At 45.3% G+C, this 23,414-nt stretch overlaps 1 protein-coding gene across 6 annotated transcripts in view; it reads left to right on the top strand.

Annotated features, from left to right (window-relative positions):
* Window positions 1-23,414, top strand: part of Gramd1b (GRAM domain containing 1B) — a 228,321-nt gene that overhangs the window by 54,430 nt on the left and 150,477 nt on the right. For 2 of the 6 annotated variants that reach the window (XM_060371912.1, XM_060371907.1), the window contains exon 1: window positions 14,545-15,450. In XM_060371912.1, coding sequence (XP_060227895.1) covers window positions 15,074-15,450 — 377 coding nt within the window. In that variant the 5' untranslated portion in view covers window positions 14,545-15,073. Of the gene's footprint in view, window positions 1-14,544; window positions 15,451-23,414 lie in introns of those variants that run through there. The other 4 variants (XM_060371920.1, XM_021652811.2, XM_060371900.1 and 1 more) reach the window with 3 other exon arrangements.

Raw genomic sequence — 23,414 nt, 5'->3', positions numbered from 1 at the left:
AGTTCGTCTTTGTCTCCCTGCCACCACCACTGTTCACCCCTCCACACACACTTGCTAGCCCCCTTCTCCCCCCAGTAGCCCCTCTTTCTGCTTCCATGCCATTTGTATTGTCACACACTCTTGTTTCCTCCTCTCCTCCCTTTAGATCTTTGTCCCTTCTGATGGTCTCCCTTGTACTTTCAGGTCCTGCTGATCTGTGCTATTCTAAATAAATTGTCTCTGCAACCTCACTGTGTACTCATGTTCTTCTTTGTGACATTATTCTCAGAAAACAAGCAAATTGTTTCCCAAATCTGCACCAGACACCAAACCGCTTAAGGTGCTTAGTTTGAATGAAATGGAAAGCCAGTGGCTTTGATAATGACTGTGGTCCTGCCTTAGGAAATGACGGCACTCTGCCAGTAAAACACCAGCAGGAAGAGTGAAGCAGTTTGACTCTTAAAAGCACATAACTTCTGTAGATTGAGAGCCGTGTTTAAAATGAGGCTTATGTATGTTCTGGAAGGTGCGTGGTACTTTGTTTTAGGGCAGAGCTTGACCATCACTAGATGAACCCCATCTTTGCATGAAGTAGCAATGGAGTAATGAAGCCAGCCTTGGAGTCAGCACCCAGAGGCCTGCCTTACCTATAACCTGTGGACACGGGGCTCTTTGAAGGCACACTGCTGTTTGTTTGGAAACTGAAGTGGAGCAAACAGACACTTGGGAAAATTCCAGTTATGTATGCCTTACGGTCTGTGCTGGGAGGCCTCCTTTGCGTCAGAAAATGGGATAGAGCATGATGGCCTCAGGGAGGCTGGCCAGTGCCACATCTTGACTTCCTAGGTGGGGGGAGTTGGGATAATTGCTTATCTGGAGACATTTGGGAGACACTAGGCTGAAATACCTCAGAAATGATAAGCCCAGGCCCTTATCGATAAGAGAAAGCAAAGCAGAACATCAGTTCAGGAAGTTTCCCGAAGAGTTGAGAAACAGGCAGCTGCTTTGAAGCACATTCCATTCCTTCCTTTAACTGTTCCCCAAAGATCCATAGTCCAAACACCCTTACCTGAGAAACTTGTGCTTTTAGTTAATCAGAAATGAGCGTTCTGGGCAAAAAGCATGACGGGCCAAGGTTTCTCCTCTTGAGACCTCCTACATGGTGGAAGCTGAGGTAGGCTCTGCAGTCCAGAGAGACTGTGACCATAGTCAGAGCTGCTCCTGGAGGACTGCAGGGCCCTGGCTGGCAATATATTCAATTTTCATCTCTCCAAAAGGAGCTTGCAGTAAAATAACCATATCTATGGGGTTTGAATCGTGGAAACAACTCTGGGCATTTCTTTAATCCTCCCAACTTTGCTTCCCATCCCCCTGGCCGACACTGCTATCATTTCTTCATAATTCTTAGGATGAAGCAGTGAGCTCACTGGTCACAGAAATGAAGAAACAAATGGGATCTAAATTTTGCTTGCATGCCAGGTATAGTGGAAAGGAAAGTGGGGAATACACAGCAGAACTCTCCTGTGAGTTGGAGGAACATCTTTGAGTGCAGTGATTGATTCCAATAGTGGCAGAGGGATGTTCTCAAAGCAGAAAAGATGAGACCCTGCAGAAGGATGGCTGGAGAAACAGTGGCAGGTATGGAATTGTGACAGAAGCTCCTGACCTATGGAATGCTGCAGAACCTTAGACCTGAAAAGTCATCCAGTACAACCCTACAGTGAGACAGTTCCCAGCATGCTCCCTCTGCACTCCACATCTCTGTAGATGGGCTTGCACTACTTTTTCATTTAAGCTCTCTGGTTCTTGAAGGAGGTAAGTTTCTCCATCTGGATGGAAGGCAGGGTGGGAGGAGCTTGGGTAGTCAGTATCCTACTGAGCCTGACACCCCTACAGGACCGGTAAGTGCTAAGCTCTTGGAGTCAAACTGGGGAGATTTGCTTACCATGGGGATTGGAAACTAATGTCCAGGTTCCAGGGTCCAAGGTCCAATGTCCAGGCTGCAGAGAGAGCACACTTAGGATCACGTGAGCAAGCTTTCAAGAAAGGAGACTTTGCTCTGTCAAGATTTAAGACACTGCCTGACTTTGTCCCGGAAAGAGGTTATCTATCCTTGGAGGCCAAATGAGAGCTAGGATCACGGAGAAGCTAAGTTTAAAGGTCTTCTAGTGTTTGCTGAGCTGTTTCATCAGAAGACAGCAAGCTTAATTTAAGGCAAAGATTTCTGCCTTCTGCATTTGGAGTCCCTTTGTGGCGTGTCCAGTCGGCAAGCCTTTCAATAGCAGAGGCCTTGAAGACTCACCCAGCCCTGCTGTCTTATTGCAGACTTATGGGTAGACTTCATAACAGGTAAGAGGAATTAGAGACACAATTAAGGCTACATTATTATTATTATTATTATTATTATTATTTTCAGTTTTTCAAGACAGAGTTTTTCTGTGTAGCCTTGGCTGTCCTGGAATCGCTTTGTAGACCAGAATGGCTTCAAACTCACATAGACCCATGTGCCTTTCTCTCCGTGAGCTCTGGGATTACAGGCATGTGGCACCACGCCTGGCATACATTTACATTATTATGATAAACAAAGTTGTTTATGTGGTCTGAATATGGCCTAAAAACTACTTCTTGCTGCTAGGAAGTTCTGTTGGGAGTGCTGCTGAATATTTGGGCTGTAATTTTTTTTTTAATATTCAGAATTCAATACAAATGCCCCGAGAAATTAGTATTAACTTTGTGGTCTATTTTTATTGACGAAACTAATAGACACTGCCTGAATTAAAAGGGAGAACAGTGGCTATCCATTTGTGGAATTACAACTCTAAATATTCATTTGTTTACTGAGTTGGAAATCAGGTAAAAATAGTGACAAAAATAAATGGCAGGGAGAAGTAGAATAGAAGCTAGGAATACAGATTTTATAACATTGAAATAGCTTGACAATGCAGTGAGAAAAAAAAAAAACACTGGCTTGGATTGAGAATACTTAGATTTGAATTATATCTTGATGCCTAAAGATCTTAATTTTCCTAGGCTTCAGTTTCCTTATCTTAAAAATGTGTGTGTATATGAGTGAGTGAGAGAGAGAGAGATTTAACTTATAGAATCGTTGTATGGTTGAATGACAATATACAGTGCTTGGCTCAAGAAACAGGTGAATCTAAGTATTTTTAGGACATTGAAATATCTCTAAGCTACATCTGGCAGACTTTAATTTGTTTTAAGACCTAACTGTCCTACATTTACTTTAAACTCACAGGATAGAGCATGTAAGATAGTAACTGACTGATGGCTTCTATGAAGTAGTATTGTTCCTGCATAGTTGTGTACTATTTAACATAAGTATACTGATAATATAAAATCAACTAATATTTAAACTGCGTTAGTGGGGACAGGGAGGTGGCTCGGTGGCTATAGGCACATGCTGCCAAACCTGAAGAACTGACTTCAGTTCCCTGAACTCACATGGTAGAAAGAGAAAACTGATTCTCTGACCTTTGACTTCCTAATGCATGTTGTGGTGTGTGCACAGCCCCCTGCATCCATCCCCAACCCCCCTCCCTGCCCTCCACCCTGTCTAACACAAAGTTTAAAAAAAAAAAAGCATTAGGGGAATTTCCTATTTAAAGGTGTTCTAATCATGCGAAGAAAGAGCCTTTCCAAAAGCAGAGAGCCGTCCTGTTAGATCATTTGTGCAGAATGAAACATCCATACGTGGGGATTAGCTCTCCCACAGCGCTTGTGTCTGGTTCACTCCTTGCTCTGTGTGGGTTCATGGGGGGAAGTAGATGCGTGTGTATGAAGACAGCATGACTGCTACGGGCTCTTCTGGGCAATTTGCTTTGAAATTATTTTTGAAGTCAAAATACTACTTTAGAAAACAGTACTGGAAGTTACTAAGGTAGAGCCTGAGCCAAAGATGTTTGCTCTGCAAGCAGAAGTTGCCAGCCTCGGCTTTGTGACCTCTGTGTCCAACATTTACCCTCGCCAGCGCCTGCATTTCTCATCAGGGATCTGTGAGACAGGGTGGAGGGAGAGTGAGCATTGTAGTAAATATCTAATGTTCCTTCTAGGCCTAGAATTCTACCACCTAAGGAAAGTCAATTCATAAAAGTGTCCAGCTGTGCTGGGTGTGGCAGCACTGAGTTTTAATACCAGCACTCAGGTGGCAGGAGCAGGCAGATGTCTGTGAGTTCCAGACCAGCTTGGTCTACATAGCAAATTCTACCTAGTCCAGCCAGGGCTTCATGGTAAACCATGTCTCAAGTACAAAACAAAGAAAAAGAAGTGCAACAGAATTAATGTCTCCCAAAGGTACCTGGTTTGTTCAGGGAGGGGCTAAAGGAATAAGATGTGAGGCTTCCTTTATCTTGGATACATACTCACAAGTACAGTATGAGTTCAGTGATGTAGTTTCTTTAAGTGTGGGGGGAGCCTGTATTGTTCAATAGAGGTCTTCATAAGACCTGTGTCTTATTCAAGTAGCTAACTGAAAATTTCACCTATCCAAATGAACAATTTTAGAAAGTCTTTTTGTAAAACAGTATTTGTTTTGTATTTAAAACATATATTTTAATTCCTGCTTTTGTGGTAGCAGGAATTGAACCCAGAGCTGCCTTGTACACATCTGACAAGCAATTCCCACTGAAGCAAGGATTATGTTTTTAGATCTATCTTGCTTCCCCCTCCTCCTCCTCTTCCTTCTCCTTTTTTCATATAATTCTTTTTTTATAATTTTTTATTTATTACAATGTATTCACTTTGTATCCCAGCTGTAGCCCTACCCTCATCTCCTCTCAATCCTCTCCTCCCTCTTCTTCTCCTCCCATGCCCCTTTCCCAGTCCACTGATAGGGGAGGACCTCCTCCTCTTCCCTAGCCTATCAAATCTCATCAGGACTGTCTGTCATATTCTTCCTCTGTGGCCTGGTAAGTCTGCTCCCCCTCAGGGGGAGGTGATCAAAGAGCCAGCCATGAGTTCATGTCAAAGACAGCCCCTGTTCCCCTTATTAGGGAGCCCATTTGGAGACTGAGCTGCTACAGGCTACATCTGTGCTGGGGTTCTAAGTTATCTCCATGAATGGTTCTTGGTTGGAGTATCAGTCTCAGAAAAGACCCCTGGGCCCAAATTGTATGGTTCTGCTTTTCTCCTTGTGGAGCTCCAGACCCTTCCAGGTCTTCCTATCTCCCCCTTCTTTCATAAGAGTCCCTGCACTCTGCCCAAAGTTTGACTATGAGTCTCAGCATCTGCTTTAATACCCTGCTGTATATTGTCTTTCAGAGGCCCTCTGTGGTAGACTCCTGTCTTGTTCCTTGTTTTCACCTTCTTCCAATGTCTATCCCATTTGCCTTTAGAAGCTAAGCAAGGAGAACCCTGGGTAAGATGCTCAAACCTTCTCCTTTTATTTTATTTTTTTCTGTTGCGCAGACTGGCTTCAAATCCCTACACTGAGGCAATCCTCTGGGGCTGCACCTGACTTAAATCTGCGTTGTACACTACTGTTGCTGAGACTCCGAGAGCTACGGCAGAAACCATAGCATTCACCTTTCCAAGTGTCAGTTTCAGACTATGTAAAATCTTGGGTAGTCACCAGCTCTGAGGCAAAGTGTGAATGCAGAGGTTCAATCTTAACTGCCCAGAGAGGAGTGGGGAGGCGACCATGATGCTTACCTTTGGGACAGCTCTGGGGTAGAGAGCAGCCAAAGTGTGTGCATATGGAGTATTCCTGAAAAGGAGAAACAGATGAGAGGCAGAAGGCCACAGCCAATGCAAACCTGCATAGGAATGAATTATTTACAGATACTTCCTCTAGCTGCACGGCTTGCAGAAAGAGAAATGACTCACAGTGTTGTGGAAATTGAGTCCAGGGTTGGGTTATGAAAGCCGATGATGAAAATCATTTGTTGAGCCCAGCACTCTTCATCTTCTTCCTGTGTTGTAACAAAGTGACTTCAATTTTTGGCATGGTCTTAGTATGTAAAGACTAATGTCCCTGGAGCTTGACAAATGTAGCCTCACATGCCAGCAGAGCAAGTCAGGCACTGGTCTCTAGATTTACTTGTCTGATTTCAGTGAGTATCTCAGGATAGAGCGCTGGTAATTCTGTTCAGCTCTACAAGTGGTTGGAGCATGATGCCTGTAGCGGAAAGCCCACCTGCAGCAGTCTTTTAAAAAACTCTACTTTATTTGGGGTGTTTAGGCCTCTACCTCCCTTCCACCAACCCCACAACATTAAGTAGGAGTGAGAAAAGGTTGGTGGGGAGAGGGAGATCAGACCCCTTTACTTTTCATGGCTATTTAGGGTCAAGGGGTTCTTTTAGGGCTCTATACCAATCTTGTCAACCGCAGACACAGCTAGCAGTCTCCTCCACACCTCTGCAGCCTTAAATGTTTCTCTCCGTCTGTCTGCTCCAAACCACCACACCGTCTCTGGTCTCTCCAAACTGCTCCACACCACACGCCAACACCGAATGACACCACAAGTACCTCTCCTTCACTTCCTCATAGTTATACTCCCAGAGTCCTAGACCACGCCTCTCTCTGAACGGCACGTGGAAGGCCGTTTCCAGCTGGCAAAGACCGTGCTCCCAAATAACAGTAAACAGTTGTGGACAAACTATGGCCCAATTCAAAATCCCTCGCTTGGGATTAAAACAAAAACATATTTACGTAACATAACTGTGTTTACAAAGAAGCCAAAACTTCCATTACAGATGGAAGTGGAGCCAGGTCTTGGCTTAAATACCTGTGAATAGTGGTTCCTGTTTGTATGCTCATAAAAAAAAAAATGGTCGGTGCTCAGGTGCCTGAAATGACCTATTTCTCCACTTTGAAGCAGTTGGGGAACACCCCCCGCCCCGGGTGCAAAACCCTCTACATAAAAAACTTAGCCTTGTTCATATGTTTTAGTAAAACAATATCATCTCTTGGTGCCTTGGTTTTCTACTGAACAAAATGACTAAGGATGATGAGGTGGTGGCTGACCTAGAACACTGAGGATTCTGTGATAAGGATGTTTGAAGAGCCCAGAATCACCACTGAGCTTCTTCAATACCATGAAAATAGATAGGGGGATTAAGATTATGGAAGATGCGGCTCACCCTTAGCCCTCATCAAGCTGGAATATTATCATACCCCTCAGAAAGTGTTCTTTTAGCGGATCGAAGGCATGCCCAGTTCTTTTGTCTGCCTTGTGTTTTTCCTGGAAGCACATCCCTCTGTTTATCTGGAAGTTCCCTCCGCTCACCTGCAGCCCTGAACTACATACTGCCATTTCTGGTTTTTGAATTGGGATCTTTCGGTCGTGTGTCCACACAACATTTGGCACATATATTTCTATCCAAGTAGATATTCCTTTCCAATTGGACTTTTGAGACTGACTTTTTTTTCCACCTCCCAGCCCCCGGTCCAGATTTGAAGAACCTGAAGCCAGAGTTATCTGTAATGAGCATTCAAAAGAAATATTTTTAGGAAGAAATGAGTAATTTTCTGCACAAACTTTTGAAAACTCTTTATAGTACCCACTATTAGATGTTCCAAGAGTCTGGGAATATTAAATCCTTTTTTGATTGATTTGTTATATTACCAGGTACACCACCAAGCTTCAATTTTCTTAGCAGGTTTAAGCAGAACTCCATTTTTAAATGGCATAATCATGCAGTCACATTTTGTTCCTTTGAAACATAACATCTCTCAGCAATAAAGCACACACAGAAATTAAAAGGGAAGCAACAGCAAAACAGAAACCAATACTGGCCCCCACGCCAGCACACATGATTTCTTACAATATACCTCCCAAAACTCCAGACCCTAGAAGAGGTTAAAGCGGGAGGGTGTGAATTCAAGGCCACTACACAGCAAGATCTTCTCTTAAACAAACAAACACTGACTAAGAAGAATGATTTGAAAATGAATGAATGTTTATCACCCATTTCTGGAAAGAACAATTTAGTTGTGCAGTCTAGCCATTTATCTCCCTAGCCCATAGCAATATCATTTCTTCTCTTGTCACTCCACCGAGGCTGTTGCCTCAGAGCTTATGAGACCTAATTATCAAATGTATAGATATTGTCTCAGCCTCTTGAAAATAAAAAGCATGAGCTATAGAGAAACCCCAACTTGAATTTATTTCCATTTCTTACTTACAAGTCATAAGAACTTGGGAAAGTAACACTGTATAATCCTTTCAATGTTCTAATATGGGGCTTTTAAGAAAAGTTTTCCAGGGTTGTTGGGAGCATCACACAGGGCTTTGAGCATGAAACGCTTGTCATGGTGTCTGGGTTGCTTGTAGCCAGGCAAGCAATGTCCATTCCTTACTTCACTTGACTTCCAAGTCATGGCTCATTCTTGGATATCTTCCGTTCTGTGCTTCTGAGTGAGTCTTGCACGTGTCCCAGTTTTCTCCCTCAGCTCTTCTCATTCCATCTATTTTCCTCCTGTTTCAGATTTTCACTCATATTTTTACCTGAACTGCTTGCCATTTAGAAGTTCAATACCCCAAAACATTGACTAGCTGATTGCTTCCTAATCAGTCCAGAGCATCCTACCTTTGCTTGTCTGATATGTATTTTGAAGTGTTATCAGAGTTAATATTCTCCAAAATACAGGTCAATAATGTAATTTTCTCCATCAAAAACAAGCACAAAAAATAATCATCAAATAAGAAAAAAATCAGGAAAAACAACAAAATCTATTTAAATTGTATCTTCTCATTTAAAGAATGAAGTCCAAAACTTACCACAATCAGTCTCCCTTCATTTCTTAAGACATCATTCTGTCTGTTCTACCCTATCCCCTTACTTTATAAAACACCATTTTTACTGCTCCATGGCTTTGCTATTCAAACTCTTACTGTCTTATTTTTCTCTAATTATTTTATTCCTGAGTTTTTTTTTTTTTTAATTAAGACAAAGTGTCACTCTGTAGCCACCAGCTCATGTTGGCTTTCAACTCAGCAATTCTTCTTCACAATTGATTGTGATGTGCTACAATCACAGGGGTTCATCTCCATGCCCTACTCCTCGAGTCTGAAATACCGTTTCCTCCATGGGACCTGTCTGGACTACCTATTTCACATTAGTTAAAATATTCCCATCTCTTCACTCCCATCTCATTTGTATATGACTCACCTCCCGACTCACTGGACAGTATGCCCCAGTGCATAAACCCCATCAGATTTCTCTCACTCTGTTTCCAGCACTCAACAAGGAGCCTATGCATTGCTCACACTTAACAGTTACTTATAAAATTAAACTGAGTGGAAGATCAACACAAATAGCCCTATTTCCTAGCAAGGGGATGACAAATATCAATCAGACACACAAAGGCCAGGGTCACAGAGTGCTTACTACGTGTGGTTGCTGTGGTCCTAGAATTCACAAGCACATCAGGAAAAAGCGGCTACTCAGATTCCTCCATACACAGGTGGAAAATGGCAGCTTCCAATCTGATAGCAAGTGATGGAAAGACCCAAGTCTCCACTAGCATGCCTGTACTCAGTGCTCCAGAGGGGATGTTCTGTGCTGCTTCTGAGGAATGCAGCTAGGTGACGTTGGGCATGGCATGACCAGCCAAGGGTAGATGGGGTGACCTTAGGGAGTTATTGCCAGCCCTGGTTTGCACAAAGATTTTCCTTGCAAGACGTAAGAAGCATGAGGGGATGGCATTTGTCTGTGCTTTGATATTACAGCGTCACAGGCAAGGGCAGCCAAATGTTATGCAAAAACGTTCTCTGAAGAGCTATGAGACCAGAGGGCTTATCTGGTGGCTGCCCTTCTCCCAGGAAAACCAGGTGACTGGAGAGATCGCCCTGGCTCCTGTGAAGGCTGGTGGAAGCAAGCCTCTGCCAAATTTGTGCATTCCCCAAGGCTGAGAGCACACCCCAGATGGGAGAATCTCCATGAAGACCTTGGAGCACTTTCTCCTTTTCCTCAGGAGGAGCTGGATGTGGTGGTTGGTCAGCTGTGGTTTATTTAAATTGTGTTTAGTAAGAGTTGACTTCCCAGTCTACCTTCTGTCCCAGCCACGGACAGTTAGCATGTGACTTTGTGACTCAAAAACAGAACAAACACAAAAACACCAGAAATTGTTTATTTATGTGTGTGTTTGTGCTGGCATGTTTATCAAGCACATGGATGTCAGGGAGACAATTTGCAGGAGTAAGTTCTTTCCTTCTAACATGTAGGTCCTGGAGACAGAACTGAAGAACTTGGGGGTCAGGGTTGCTGGCAAGCAACATTACACACTGAACCATCTCAGCCCTCTTCTTATGCTAAGTGGTTAGGTCCTCCAGGGGCTGAGAGGTGAAGGGAGAATCCAGAAAATAGAAGACACATGTGAAAACAGATCCAACTGATTCTCTTTGTTGTCTTATCCCCAGGCTCTTTACACTGTGTTCCCTGCCTCACTGCTACCCTGGTGATTGGTCTCTGTGTTTCTAGTTCACTGAGCTAGGTGCTGAAGCCGTTTGTGGACCTCAGGAAAGTGAGTGATCAAAATGCCTACAGCCAAGAAGAGTCATTTCAGACCAAGTTTTGTTTGGGTCATGACCCAATCATTTCAGTTAATTAATTTTTGAGATAGGAGCTTGCTATATAGGTCAGGCTGGACCTGAACTATGAATTCTCCTGTCTTAGCACCCCCAGTGCTGGGATTACAGGAATGAGCCAAGTGCCTGCCAAACTGCTTTTGTTTTAAAGTGGAAAACCTGAGCCTTAGATACTCTGGTAGGATGGCTATGGGCCTTTAAAGATACTCTTTTTTTTTTCTCCTACTGCCTCTAACTAAGCTCTAGTTACCCTTTAAAGGTATAAGGAGAAAGCCTCTCTTAACTAGTCTTGACCTTGGGTGAAGGTTTGCCACTGAACATGAGTTCCCCATACTGCCTTTTGTACAAAGTACTTGGTGATAAAAAGAGATGAGAGGGGAATGTCTGCCCATTGCTGTCACTGCATCCGCTACATTTCTGTCCACATCTCCAGCTTCCCTGCAAGCCACAAATTCCATTCATGTATTCCTAGTCTGCTCTTGCCCAAGCACTCCAGCAAATGCTGTGTGGGATACAGTCTCTGCCTATTGGGTTAGTGGACGATAGCACATTTTCACAGCATACCCATCTAAGTGATATCTAGCTCTAAAGCTGTTAGGTTTCCTGCATAATAGACTACGTCATTTCTGGTCTCCAGAAGTGGTAGACAGGTGTTGGGTGTCTTGTGTCGCTAGGAAAGGTGAGCCTGTACAGCTGAGAATAAGCAACAGTTGCGTGGTAATAGGAGATCCAGTCATTTAAAGTTGGAGGCTTAGATGTAGGGTTGGAGGTTGGGGCATTCTGGATACCACCTGTCTGCAACCCACCCTCCCCAACACACACACACACACACACACACACACGTGCACACACACACACACACACACACACACACACACACACACACACACTAGGTCAGTTTCCCAGAGAACTGAGGCGCTTTTTAGAGCCAACAGGAGAGAAAGGAAATGTGGGGAGGGGAGGGCACAAGTCTAAAAGGGAGTTGTAGATACTCTTTGGCTGTGACGCCCTCCATCAGCTGCTTTGAGAAACTCCCCCTACCACACACACACAAATTGTGTTTTTTACCTTCTTGTTAAACAGCTATTATAACTGAACAGCTGTAGTCTTGAACTACCAGGGAACTATTTTCTTGAGTTAATATATATTATCTGATTTTGCTGGCCTTTACCTTGGTTTCTGAAGGTCTGACTCTGGCCTTGTTAGTCACTGTCATTCATGGGAGTCCTCGGATAAGTTTCTGTAGCTCTGCCCCACTTACATGACTGCAAGATGAGGGTAGTGACTTCTCGTACCTTAGTCCTAAGGTCAGGAGGAAGATGCAGTGTGATGTATGAAAACCTATTTACAAAATCCAAAGGTCACATACCAATAAAACGCATACTGGAGGGGTTCAAAGGAAGAAACATTTGGTTCTTTCTCGGGGAATTTAGAGGGTACATGTGCTGGCAGTTGCCACTCTCTGTGCTCCAAAGTAAACAGAAACAGCTGCAGTGGCGAGGGGTGTGAGGCTTTGTTTGTTTGTATTTGTTTGTTTTGTTTGCATTTGTTTTGCTGTGTGTGAGAGAGAGAGGGGGGGGGAGGGAGAGAGAGTGACAGAAGCTAGCTCAGGCTGGCTTCAGACTTGCTTTGTGAGTGAGGATGAACTTGAGCTCCTGATTTTGATTGAGGATTTGATGGGTGAAAAGGTTAAAGCTTTAAGGAAAAAAGGGGGCTGCAGGTCAAAGTGAGCGAAAAACAAGGCCCTGGACAAGGAATGCTTTGAGTATCTGCTTCTTTGCTGGTGAGATCATTTTAGATTTGGTCTGGCTGAGATTCCCCCCCCTCCCCCAGGCCTGGTGAAATGTAAAAAAAAAAAAAAAAAAAAAAAAAAAAAAAATCATTCCCAACCACTTCTGTGCCTAAAGCTTAAATTAAATATTTGAGGATTTTAGGTCCAGACTCTCATGGGTGGGACACCTGGCTGAAGTATATAGGAGGGAGAAGTTGGTGGCTCTTCTTCATTTTGGGAACTATGCATTTAAAATTAGAAAGCCTATGGTAAGCATGTGTGCGTGCGTGAAGGCGCACACTTGTGTGTGAGTGGGGTGTGTATGTGTGTTTAGTGTATCCTTTCTTCAAATTATTTGTCAGGGTTTTTTGGCCTTCAAATGACTGCTAGTGCCCTGCTTTCCTTAATTATGGGGGTCCCCCGTCTCTTTTATCAACAGCCGATCTAACAGGCTGTTCCCAGTTCTTTGGATTGCGAAGCTGTCAGAACCTCCTGCAAAGTGTTTCTCCATGGAGAAGATCCAAGGCGGTGAACAAACTCTGCTGATTCTGAAGTTAGGAGTCATAGCCCAGCCTCCTGCTCAAAGCCGGAAGAGCTCTCCTGTTCTTAGCCAGGCCTGACACCTCTTGGGAAGGGGTGTCTCCTTTCTCTGAGACTAGGAGTTAAAATAGAGTGATACCAAATCATGCCTGTGCAAGCCAGCAGCCGGATGTGAAGGGTCAGAAAAGGGACCAATACTCTGGCATCACGTAGGGGTGAACCCAGCCTTGGCCCCTCAAACAGATGTACTTCCTTTTTTTCCCCCCACAACCTCAAGTATGTTGTGTAATGTCAGGATATGTTAAGCTCCCCCAAGTGTCATTGCAGGACATGATGGACAGCTGTTACCTCAGATGTCTTATTGACCTATAGGGATATATGTTATTTTAAAGTGGATTTTCCCCTCTGAGGCAAAAACAAAAACAAAACCCAACCAAATAAAAAGTGAGACAAATTTCTCTGTCTAACCCTAGCTGACCTAGAACTCTCTCTCTCTGTAGACCAGGGGGGGGGGCCTCAAACTCAGAAGTCTGCCTGCCTCTGCCTCCACAGTGCTAGGACTAAGGCCGTGCGCCAGCACCACCTGGCTTGAAGTGGATTCTTACGGCCTTTAGGGATGTGATTTTTATTCCTCCAAAGGGAAACTGAACTAACAAATGGCAGCAAAGAGAATGAGTCAAATGGTGGGTCTTTGCTGTTCCTTATGGTCTGCCCCTGAAGAGGCAAATGCTTTGCTTAGGGGTGGGGTTGTTGAGTGTTAAGCCTGTACCCCAACAACAACAACAAAAATCTTCCCAAAGCAGGTCACTTCTACCTCCCACCTTTCAGGGTACCCCTGCCTCTAGGGTGGGGGTGGGGCACACTGGTATACCCAGCAGAACTATTTCATATTTCTCAGTTCAGGGACCTAGGGCCACAGTGGACTTTGTGACCCAGCCCATGCCCCAGCAGGCTGAAGCAGCCTCAATCAGCCTCAGGAAAGTCCAGGGATGCACTTGGCTCCCTGGGTCTCTGAAGGAGCACCTCTTGCTCTCTCACCTTCCTTTCCTTTCACTCTTAGAAAGGGACTATGGTTTCGGCAGGGTCACACACCATGTACACAGTCTCTTTACCGGTCCCGTGTGTCCCATGTCTGTCCATCCTGCCTGTCGTCTTTCTCTCCTTTGTGCCATGTCTAGTGTCCTCAGCTCTCTCCACAGAACTGTCTTTTCTTCCCAGCAGGCCATTTTGGAAGCAGCCTCCAAGAACTTTCCTTTCTCCTTCTGACTGTGCCCTGTCTGTCTTCCCGGTCCAAACAACTCAGAGAATACACATTTCTTAGGAGAAGAGAGAGAGAGAGATTTGGCTGAAAAGTCACCTAGTTTCCCCTCAACCCTGAATCTTGGGTGGTCTGAGTGTGAGAGCTAAATCCATTGATTCCCATCCCCCAGGAAAAAAAGCAGGGAGTTCGCTAGCCAGAGCTGCTTGGCCAATCGTTGCCCTGAGAAAGTTTGGATGGTGCTCCTATTTCATTAGGCTGATTGGAGCAGCCTTGACTCGGAGGTATAGTCCCTCCCCAAGAGATTCCGTGTACAGTTTCACGGCTGTCGCTGCCAGTGCGTGTCCTTTCAGGCGAGCAACCCACTCCCTCCTCAGCCCCCTCAGCTCCACCCCCTCCACCTTTTTTTTTTTTTTTTTTTTTTATCTAGTGTCTCCCTTGCTCTCTCTCTCTTTCTCTCTCTCTCCCTCCCGCCACCGCCTCTTTTTCCAGCCCTCCACTCTCCTGCAGCTCCAAGCCGGCTCCCCAACGCAATCTGCTGAACGCAAACCGCTGAGAGTTTGCTGCGCAGCCCCCCTGGGGCCCGGGGCCGCCGAGTCCCGCTAAGGCAGAGCCACCGGCACACGCAGCGGAAGACAAACACTCAGGCGCACGAAGAGGAGCCCCAGGAGGGCAGCCAGGTGGCAAGGCTTTGCTGGCGAGTGTCACTGCGTCCCGCGTTGCCTCTCCCGCAGCGAACAGCGCGAGGAAGCGCGCTCAGAAGAAAAGTTCTAGACCGCAGGAGGCGGCGTCCCCACCAGTCCCCTCCTCGCGGCGCTCCAGAAAAAAAAAAAAAAAGGAACTTGATCTACTGGCAGGCTCGAGCTGCTCGCTGAACGTGAGAGGGGAGAGTGCCACGGGCCCCGGGGTGGGGATCCGCGAGAGGGAGCCTCGAGCCGGGCTGCAGGCGGAGGGCACGAGGCAGAGGCCAGGGACCCCGATGCCGGCGGCCAACATGATGGAGAACCTGCAGCTGCCCGCCCTGCAGGTGCCGGAGTCGCAGGGTGCGCCCGAGGGCAGCGCGGTGTGGTCCAGCTCGTCCACCCCCACGCTCCGCCGCCGGCGCTTTAAGATGCGCCGGATGAAGAACGTGCAGGAGCAGAGCCTGGAGGCCGGACTGGTAGCCCCGGACCTACCCGGCGTCCTGGCCCCGGGCAAGGAGTTCTTGCAGCTGCCGTCCATTGAGATTACGCCCTCCAGCGACGAGGACACCCCGTGGTCCAATTGCTCCACACCCAGCGCGTCCCCGCGCCGAAAGCGCTTCCTGCTCCGCAAGTGGCTGCGGGTGAGGGAGCGGAAGGAGTGCAGTGAGAGCAGGTAGGTCCCCGTTTCTCTCTGGCAGTCGTCCCCCAGCACCTCCGGCCCCTCCCCGGGGCCATTCGGGGCCCCAGGGTATTCTGGTGGAAACTTCCGGGACCAAAGCTGGAGCTTATCGCGTCACCTCGGCGTCTTCAGGCGCTGCCAGGACACCGAGGCTAGTGGATTCGTCTCCACAGCCCGGAACTAGACACTTCGTATTACTTGATGTGTTGACATAGATTCGCGCTGCGGTTCATCTCTTGATCCTCAAAATGACCAATCAAATGATACCAGCTGTATTTGTTGAGCCCTTACTGTGTGCAGGCTACTGTCTGTGGTGAGTGCTTCACCCTGTCTCCAAATCCCATCCTCAGAGAAACCTGGGTAGACAGATAGTACTGTGAGTCCACTGTACGCGTGGAGACACCTGAGAGTTTAAGTGGCGCCTCCACGTGGGTTCCCGAATTCCAGTTCACTTTTTGTCATTTTTTTTTTCTTCTTCTTCTCTAAGATGCCGGTACAGGTCCACATTGCCTACATAGAGGTGAAATATTCACCACATTTCCTGCCACGTCTTGACCAATCTCTCTTGACCACTCACTATGCCAGTTCTGGTTTTGCTGGGTAGATGTTTGCTGTCCACGTCCAAGAACTGGTGTGAATCTCACAGGGTAATTACACATGCCTTGGGGATGGGGTCTGGGTGCTGCTTCAGGAAGCTGCCCGTTGTGGCATGAAGTCCCCACTACTCAGGAAGACCGTGCCCCTCTCCCATTTGCTCTTGGATTTGTGAGCTATGACCGTTAGCAGATGTTTGTATTACTGGGGGAGGGGCGTTGTTGTTAGTGGTGGTAATTTAGTCATTAATCCCTTTAATGAGAATTCATTCACCCTATTCACTTTCATTCATTTTAAATTTTTTTTTTTCAAGACAGGGTTTCTCTGTGTAGCCTTGACTGTCCTGGACTCCCTTTATAGACCAGGCTGGCCTTGAGCTCGTAGAGATCCACCTGCCTCTGCCTCTGCCTCCCTGAGTGCTGGGATTACTGTTAAGCGCCACAGCTCCCAGGTTTTGCTCATTTTTATTTAGGAAGCGTTTATTGAGTGAGTCTCAAGAGCTCAAGTGTGGCAGCAGCTAGTAGTGGTGGGTTGAGAAGGGTCTCCATTGAAGGGGTGTGGAAGCTGAACATGATAGGACACGGGTGCAAAAAAAAAAAGTTTACCTAGGGGCTGAAGAGATGGCTCATCTCTCCAGATGACTTCTGCTCTTCCAGAAGTCCTGAGTTTGATTCCCAGCAACTACACGGGGGCTCCCAACCATCTATACTGGGAACTGATGCCCTCTTCTGGCATGCTGGTGTACATGCAGATAGAGTGCTCACATGTAAAATAAATAAATATATCTTTAAAAAAAAGTTTACCTAACATATAGGTGCCTCCAGCACTTCCAAAATAAAATAAATAAAGCTGTGTGGGCCCTGCTTGTAATCCTAGAACTTGGGAGTTGGGCGCAGAAGGATCCTTGGTGTTTGAGATATGCATGGCTTACATGGGAAGGATGACATCTCAAAAAACCCAAACCTAAATGAAACTAAATAAAATCCAGACCAACCAACTGTTTAACAAAAAGGAGTTGAGATATGCATTTTTCAATCACAATGAAGGGATGGAGCCATTGGAAGATTTATGCTATGTTATCTGTAGTGATTATACTAGAAAAGAGAAGCTTGGGGACGTAGGAGAAGGCTTGGGAGGGAGAAGCTCAAATTATGACAAATGCAGATAGGAAAAAAAAAAACAGCAAGACATGTATGAGGGTCAGGTGCATAAGATGGACTAAGAGAACAATGTGGCCCAAGTCAAAAGAAACTAGCGTGAGCTGTGTCTTTGTGGGGTGCTGAGGGCTGAGTTAGGCAAGATCTGGCCCTCCTGAATCTTCGTGGCTTCTCCCCTTGGCTCAGTATAGAATCTCTCTCTTGTTTGCAATGACTGTACAGTGAGGGAAATGATTTTTAGTAAGCCAGTCTGACTCCATGACAGGTTTCAAAAGTGGGCCTCAGACTAAACAGGCCCGAGTTTTTATTTCTCCGAAACTATAGTCCATGGAAACCAGATACAATAACTCAATAACCTCCTTGAAAACCAGAAACAATAACTTAGGTAAGTCCCCAAGCACTTGACCAATCAAATTAAAGGTCAGTTAAAAAAAACAGCTTCGTCTAGCTCTTCAAAATAATACTTTGTTACCTGAGCATGCTTTGTTACCTGGACACTTCATGAAGTCCCCCAACTGCAGAACCAATCATAAGTCCCCTGTATTCCCCAGATAAACACCAACTAATCAATAAAAAGACTACCTAATCACGCTAGAAAAATCCCCGAACTGCCTTTAGACTGAGCCTGCTTGCTCACTTCAGGGTAAATGGTGGCCCCAGCATGTCGGAAATTTCTGCAGAATAAACACTCCTTGCTTTTGCACACTACCTGAGTCTGAAGTCTTTCAGCGATTCCCAGACCTAACAACAGGTTCTCTCAGTTATGGACCGTGAGGGGGACAGGTCTTTTCTGATACTGCATCCTGTTTAATTTTCCACAGAGCAGAGGGAAGTGAGGAGTAATGGGTTCTAATCTCAAGCCAGACCAATTTGTCATGACTCGAGCACTTTTTCCTCAACTGCGAAGAAAGATCCTAAAAGAGGCATCGACATTCTGCCACACATACTGAAGACAAGAAATGTAAACTTGTATTGTTGGTTAGTGTAGGCAGGGGGAGCTGAGGAAATGTGAGAAAAATGGTTCTGATTTTGAGAGTTACTTTAGGTTATAGAAGAATATTATTTTTTGTTGTTGAAGCAGGGAGGATAGTCTTAAAAACAGGAAGCTTATTTTACCCTCTAGGTATAACTTAAGACAGTTCTTTTATGTTCTGGGTTTATTGGGTTGGAAGAAAATGTGCATCTTCTCATCCTCTGGTATCCATGGAGCTTGGTTTCATTGTGTAGTCACCAAGTTCCTAAGAGAAAGTGGCATAGTGTTTGCTTATAACCCATGGGTATTTTCCCGTGTGTGTGTGTGTGTGTGTGTGTGTGTGTGTGTGTGTGTGTGATGTATGCATGCACATGTGGAGATCAGAGCAGAACCTTCAGGAACTAGTTCTCTCCTCATACCATGCAGATTCCTGGAATCACACTCAGGTCTTCAGGCTTAGGAGCAAGTGTCTTTTCCTGCTGATCCATCTTGATGGCCTATTTTCTCACACACTTTTAAATCCTCTCTAATACCTAGAACAATGTAAATGCTATCTAAAGAATTGTTATCCTATGTTATTTAGAGAATGAGGATAAGGAAACAAAGTCTGCTTTGTGTGTACATGTAATCCAAGGATGCACTAGGGGGGCTGAAACCAAGGCCAGTCTGGACTGTATGGTGAGATCCAGCCTAAAATACAGTCTTCACATGTTCAGTATAAATTTTTCTGAATTCTTTCTATCTATAATTGGTTGGGTCCATAGATACAGAGCTTGGAGGCACAGAAGGCCAACTGTATATATAGGAAAAGGTGGACTGGGCTGGGAATATAGGTCATCCATGTCTATATAGTGAATCTGAGGCCAGCCTGAGCTAAATGATGCTGTACCCTAAACACACAAACAAACCAATACAAGATCAGAGCCAAACTCAAACAAAACAACCCAGCCACGGAATACTTGTCCATGCTGATCTGTCCTGTGTTTTCACTGCCCAGTACCTGCCCTCTTGTGGTGACCCACAGATGTTCATTGATGATATATCACTAATGAGTAAGTCTCTTTCCTCTCTCTGAAGTAAATTTCTCTTTATTCACAAGTCTGAGAAATTTTCAAGGGGGAAGATGAGTCCAGAGCTGAGGGTTTTTTGTTTGTTTGTTTTAAAACATATTTGTGGGACTATGATTTAGATACCACACAATTAATCTTCCAGTCATACTGGATTTCAAGCTCAGAGTGTAGCTCAGTAGTTGAATATGTGCAGACCATGCATAGGACCCTGTGGGGAAAATCCTTTAATATCAGGATGGGACAAAAGTATTTAATACAAATTTTATATTGATAGATGTGTGCACACATCTCCACAGTTAACTTTGAAACACCTTTTGTCAACACACATACACAGTCATGCATTCATGCATGCATGCACCCTCCTCACACTCACACAGCCATGCCTTTTAGCTAGCATCCACAAGCCCCCTATTCCTCTAGCTTTAGACACCAACTAATTTGCTTTTTATAGACAGCTGAATTTTAAAAGATCAAATGTCTATTGAAGATGGAAGTGGGTGACTATCTACTGCTTTCTGTTGCTATAACAAAACCCTTGAGACTAGATAATCTTATTTATTCATTCATTTGCTTATTTATTTATTGAGACAAGGTCTCATGTGTCTAAGCTTGGCCTTGAACTCTTCCTGCCTCTACTCCCAAATGTTGAGATTACAAGTGTGTATCACATCTGGTTTTAGTTTCTTCATATAAAAAGTGGAATCAAATCAGTGGAGAGCTAGAGCAGTTTCTGAATAATGAATAACACGATGGGGCAAACTTGTAGAATTAGCACTTCACAGATAAACAACAACGATAGGATATAACAAAAGGAATTAATACCTTCATGTGTTCCCAGATCTCTTGGTCAGAACTGGTTGTGGTAATTGTTCAAATTGTGTCTTTCTATGGCCTCCTGAATTCTGAGAGAAAATCAGAAATCAGACAAAGCCATGTCTGCCAGGGGGTATGTTCTGAAAGTAAAAGGAAAGCTGACAGGGGACAGTTGAATTGGGCAGTGGCCAACTGAGACCTGTCTTTCTGGAGGACACACAAGAATTCCTTTGCTTTTCTTCCTCGGGCACATTCCTAACTGTGACCTTTTCACCACCTCTCTCTCAGCCATCCTGCACCCCTTCCTATGGGACATTCCTACCCTGTAGCAGCTGTTCACACTCTAGCACACTAGCTGCTGGAGAGTAACGTCTTTGTTCTGCTCTACATCTGATATTTGATAACGCTTCCCACCAGCTTTGCCCAGCCTGGTGTGCTAGGCTACATCTGAGGTGCTAGGTTAGTTGGTTGGTAGTTTGCAGGTATATATCATTGATATGTTTATCTTGCTTCTCCATCGCTTCCTCTGACAGTTGGAGGAAGATTTTCTTCATACTTCGAGCAGTTTGGAGGGAGCAGGGTACAATTGTGCATCTATCCTTCTATGTGACCAGACTCTGCTCAGTTATTATTTATAAGTCATCTAGTTAGTCGGCTTGTCAGTGTGTGCCATGCTCTGTGTGATGGAGAAAAAGAAACTCACATCGGTCTTAACGCAAAGCAACAAATCCATGCAAAGGGGGCTGTGAATGGTTAACATACAATCGAAGCAGTAAGCACGGGATAGGGATAGGGTTAAGGGACAAAGGCTTCTGCCAGTCCCATAATTCCTTGAGGTGGGGAGTGAGTCTTGTTTTGTGCCAAGTTTCCCGCTAAGTGTCTCAAATACATGAGCACTCTTAATCCTCAGGACAAACCCCTGAGGTAGGCTTCACAGGGGACAAAGCTGTGCTATGGGAGATTAACTTGTTCCTGGTCTACCGGGAGGAAGGCTAGGACGTGAACCGCGTACTCGTTCCTACGCCGAGTTCGTTACAGTGCTGTGCTGCTGGCCTTGCGTGCCTGAGAAGATGTAGGTGGAGGAGTTGCCTGTGAGGCAAGACGGAATTCAGGAGACAGGGGAAGCTGCTGGTCGAGTTTGGGCGGAGGCCTGGGTGGGGGCCGGGATGTGCGGGGAGCGCAGCTGTGCGTAGGTAATGGTTTAGGTGGTCTCCCCCGGGAGAGGCAGCCTGCTTTTGTCTATAGATGTGGTTCCCAGATTAAAATAGTTTGTGGAAACTGAGATGTGGAGATGGAGCCCTGTGGGCTGATTCACGCTGGCCGGGCTCCTCTATGGGAGTTGGTATTTCTCGTTTCCTTGTGGTTACACACTCAGCCAATGACAGGAGACCAGGGTGAGTGTGGAGCAGAGTAAGGTGTGAACAACTCCACCCTTCTTGGTTAGTTCCTCGCAGACACTGTGTATCCCCCGCTTGCTATGCCCGTCACTGAAGATGGCTTCAGGTGTGCTCAGGTCGCACTGAGGCACCTGAATGGCTATGTTGCCAGTGGGAATTTTTTTCCTGACCTTCGTGAGTGACCTTCCAGCTGGGGCGCAGGTGTTTAGAAGCCGGATGTGGCTGCCGGGCTGCTGTGTGTACATGAGCTTTAGGAAGACTGAGGGGTTTCTTCAGTGTTCTTGCCTTCTTGGGATCTTCTCCCCACCCCGTAGCCCAAAGATGTGTGTGACCTACCAAAGAGCTAAGCACCTGGTGTGAAGGAGGGCACAGTTTTTTATTATCTTGGGGACCCAACAACTTTAGGGATGGAAATTTCCTTCTCCCAGGGGAGAGGGTTACAACTTCTCTCAGGAATATAGAAGGAAAGTCAACCCCAGGAGAAAGGAGACAGGATACAGATGCTTTGTGATGCAGAAAAGAGATGCCAGACAAGGGTCAGTCACCCCAGTGGAAGCCATAGGTGACCTCTAGAGGCAGTATTGAGTTGGGGGGTGTGGTTCAGTGGTAGAGGGCCTGCCTGGCAGACATGAGGTCATAGGTTCAATACCTTGTACCTCAACAATAAATACATGCATACATACATAAACAAACAACAGTAAATAGTGAGGTAATATTGATTTCAGATATTCCTGTTTTCAATTGTGTTTCTGGATTTTTGAGCTAAGTTACCAGGTTTAAAAGTACTAGAAAAATATGTCTATGCAGAGCTAAAGCTGTTGATAGAAGACAGTGATAAAAAGACCTTGCAGTGTTTCCCTAGAGACCCCAAAAGAGTTTTTGTTCTTAGTCAAATGGTATGACACCTTCTCTGCTTCCTGTGTGTCCTCTGACTGGACCTAGACTCAGGCTGTTCAGACACGATCTGAAGATGAAATTTAAGAAAAAAAAATGAGGTGACCAAGCAAGCCAGGGTGGCTTACTAACTTAGACTCAGACCTGTGACCAGTCCCTAACTGACTCTGTCATCTCTAGAGCATCAGGTCCTTTTTAGGGCCTCTCCCTGATAGCACGTTGCCGGGGTCAATCCTTTCCCTGGCCTTGGAGCTTCTCCTCTGCCTTGAGGTCTGACCACATCCGTTTGCTGTCTTGCTGTAGCTGGTTGGTGAGATGGTGAGGCCAAGGGAAGCAGTGAGAAAGATAACGTCTTTCCTCACCTCTGTCTTTCAACTATGGTAAAGAATTTGTCTGAGGGCCGGTTTGGGTATAGTCTGGTGGGGTACATAGGACTGGATAAGGCCATTACCGTACAGCCCCCATGATTGAATCCTGGTAGCTTTGTTAGAAGGAGAGGCACAAAACACACACAAGGTCTCTGCTGACTGCTGTGTGATTCTTTGTTACCTTTGGATGTTAACCCTTGAACCTTAAGAAATGTGAACCAGTGGCTGGAGAGATGATTCAGAGGTTAAGAGCACTGGCTGTTCTTCCAAACGTCCTGAGTTCAATTCCCAGCAACCACAGGGTGGCTCAAGACCATCTGTAATAAGATCTAATGCCCTCTTCTGGTGTGTAAGTGTACATGCAGGCAAAATACTGTAATAAATAGATAAATAAACAAATAAATAAGTCTTTAAAAATGTGAACTAAATAGACTTAAAAAAATAATGCTAGCCTGCTGCAAATAGTTTGTGACAGTGATGGAAAAGTGAGTAAAATAGTGACCATAACAGTATTTTTCCCAATAATGAGAAAAATGCAAAAAGATGACGGATGGTTAGTCTAGTGACACTTTTTGTTTCAGATAGGAGGGTCTCTTGTAGCCGAGGCTAGCCTTGAAAATGCTACATAGCTGAGGATGACTATGGACTCCTGATATGCCTGTATTCACTTCCTGAGTGCTGAGATAACAGAA

This window comes from Meriones unguiculatus, chromosome 1 (genome assembly GCF_030254825.1).
Source record: "Meriones unguiculatus strain TT.TT164.6M chromosome 1, Bangor_MerUng_6.1, whole genome shotgun sequence".
NCBI classification, from domain to species: domain Eukaryota; kingdom Metazoa; phylum Chordata; class Mammalia; order Rodentia; family Muridae; genus Meriones; species Meriones unguiculatus.
This window is presented reverse-complemented; position numbering and strand designations above follow the sequence as displayed.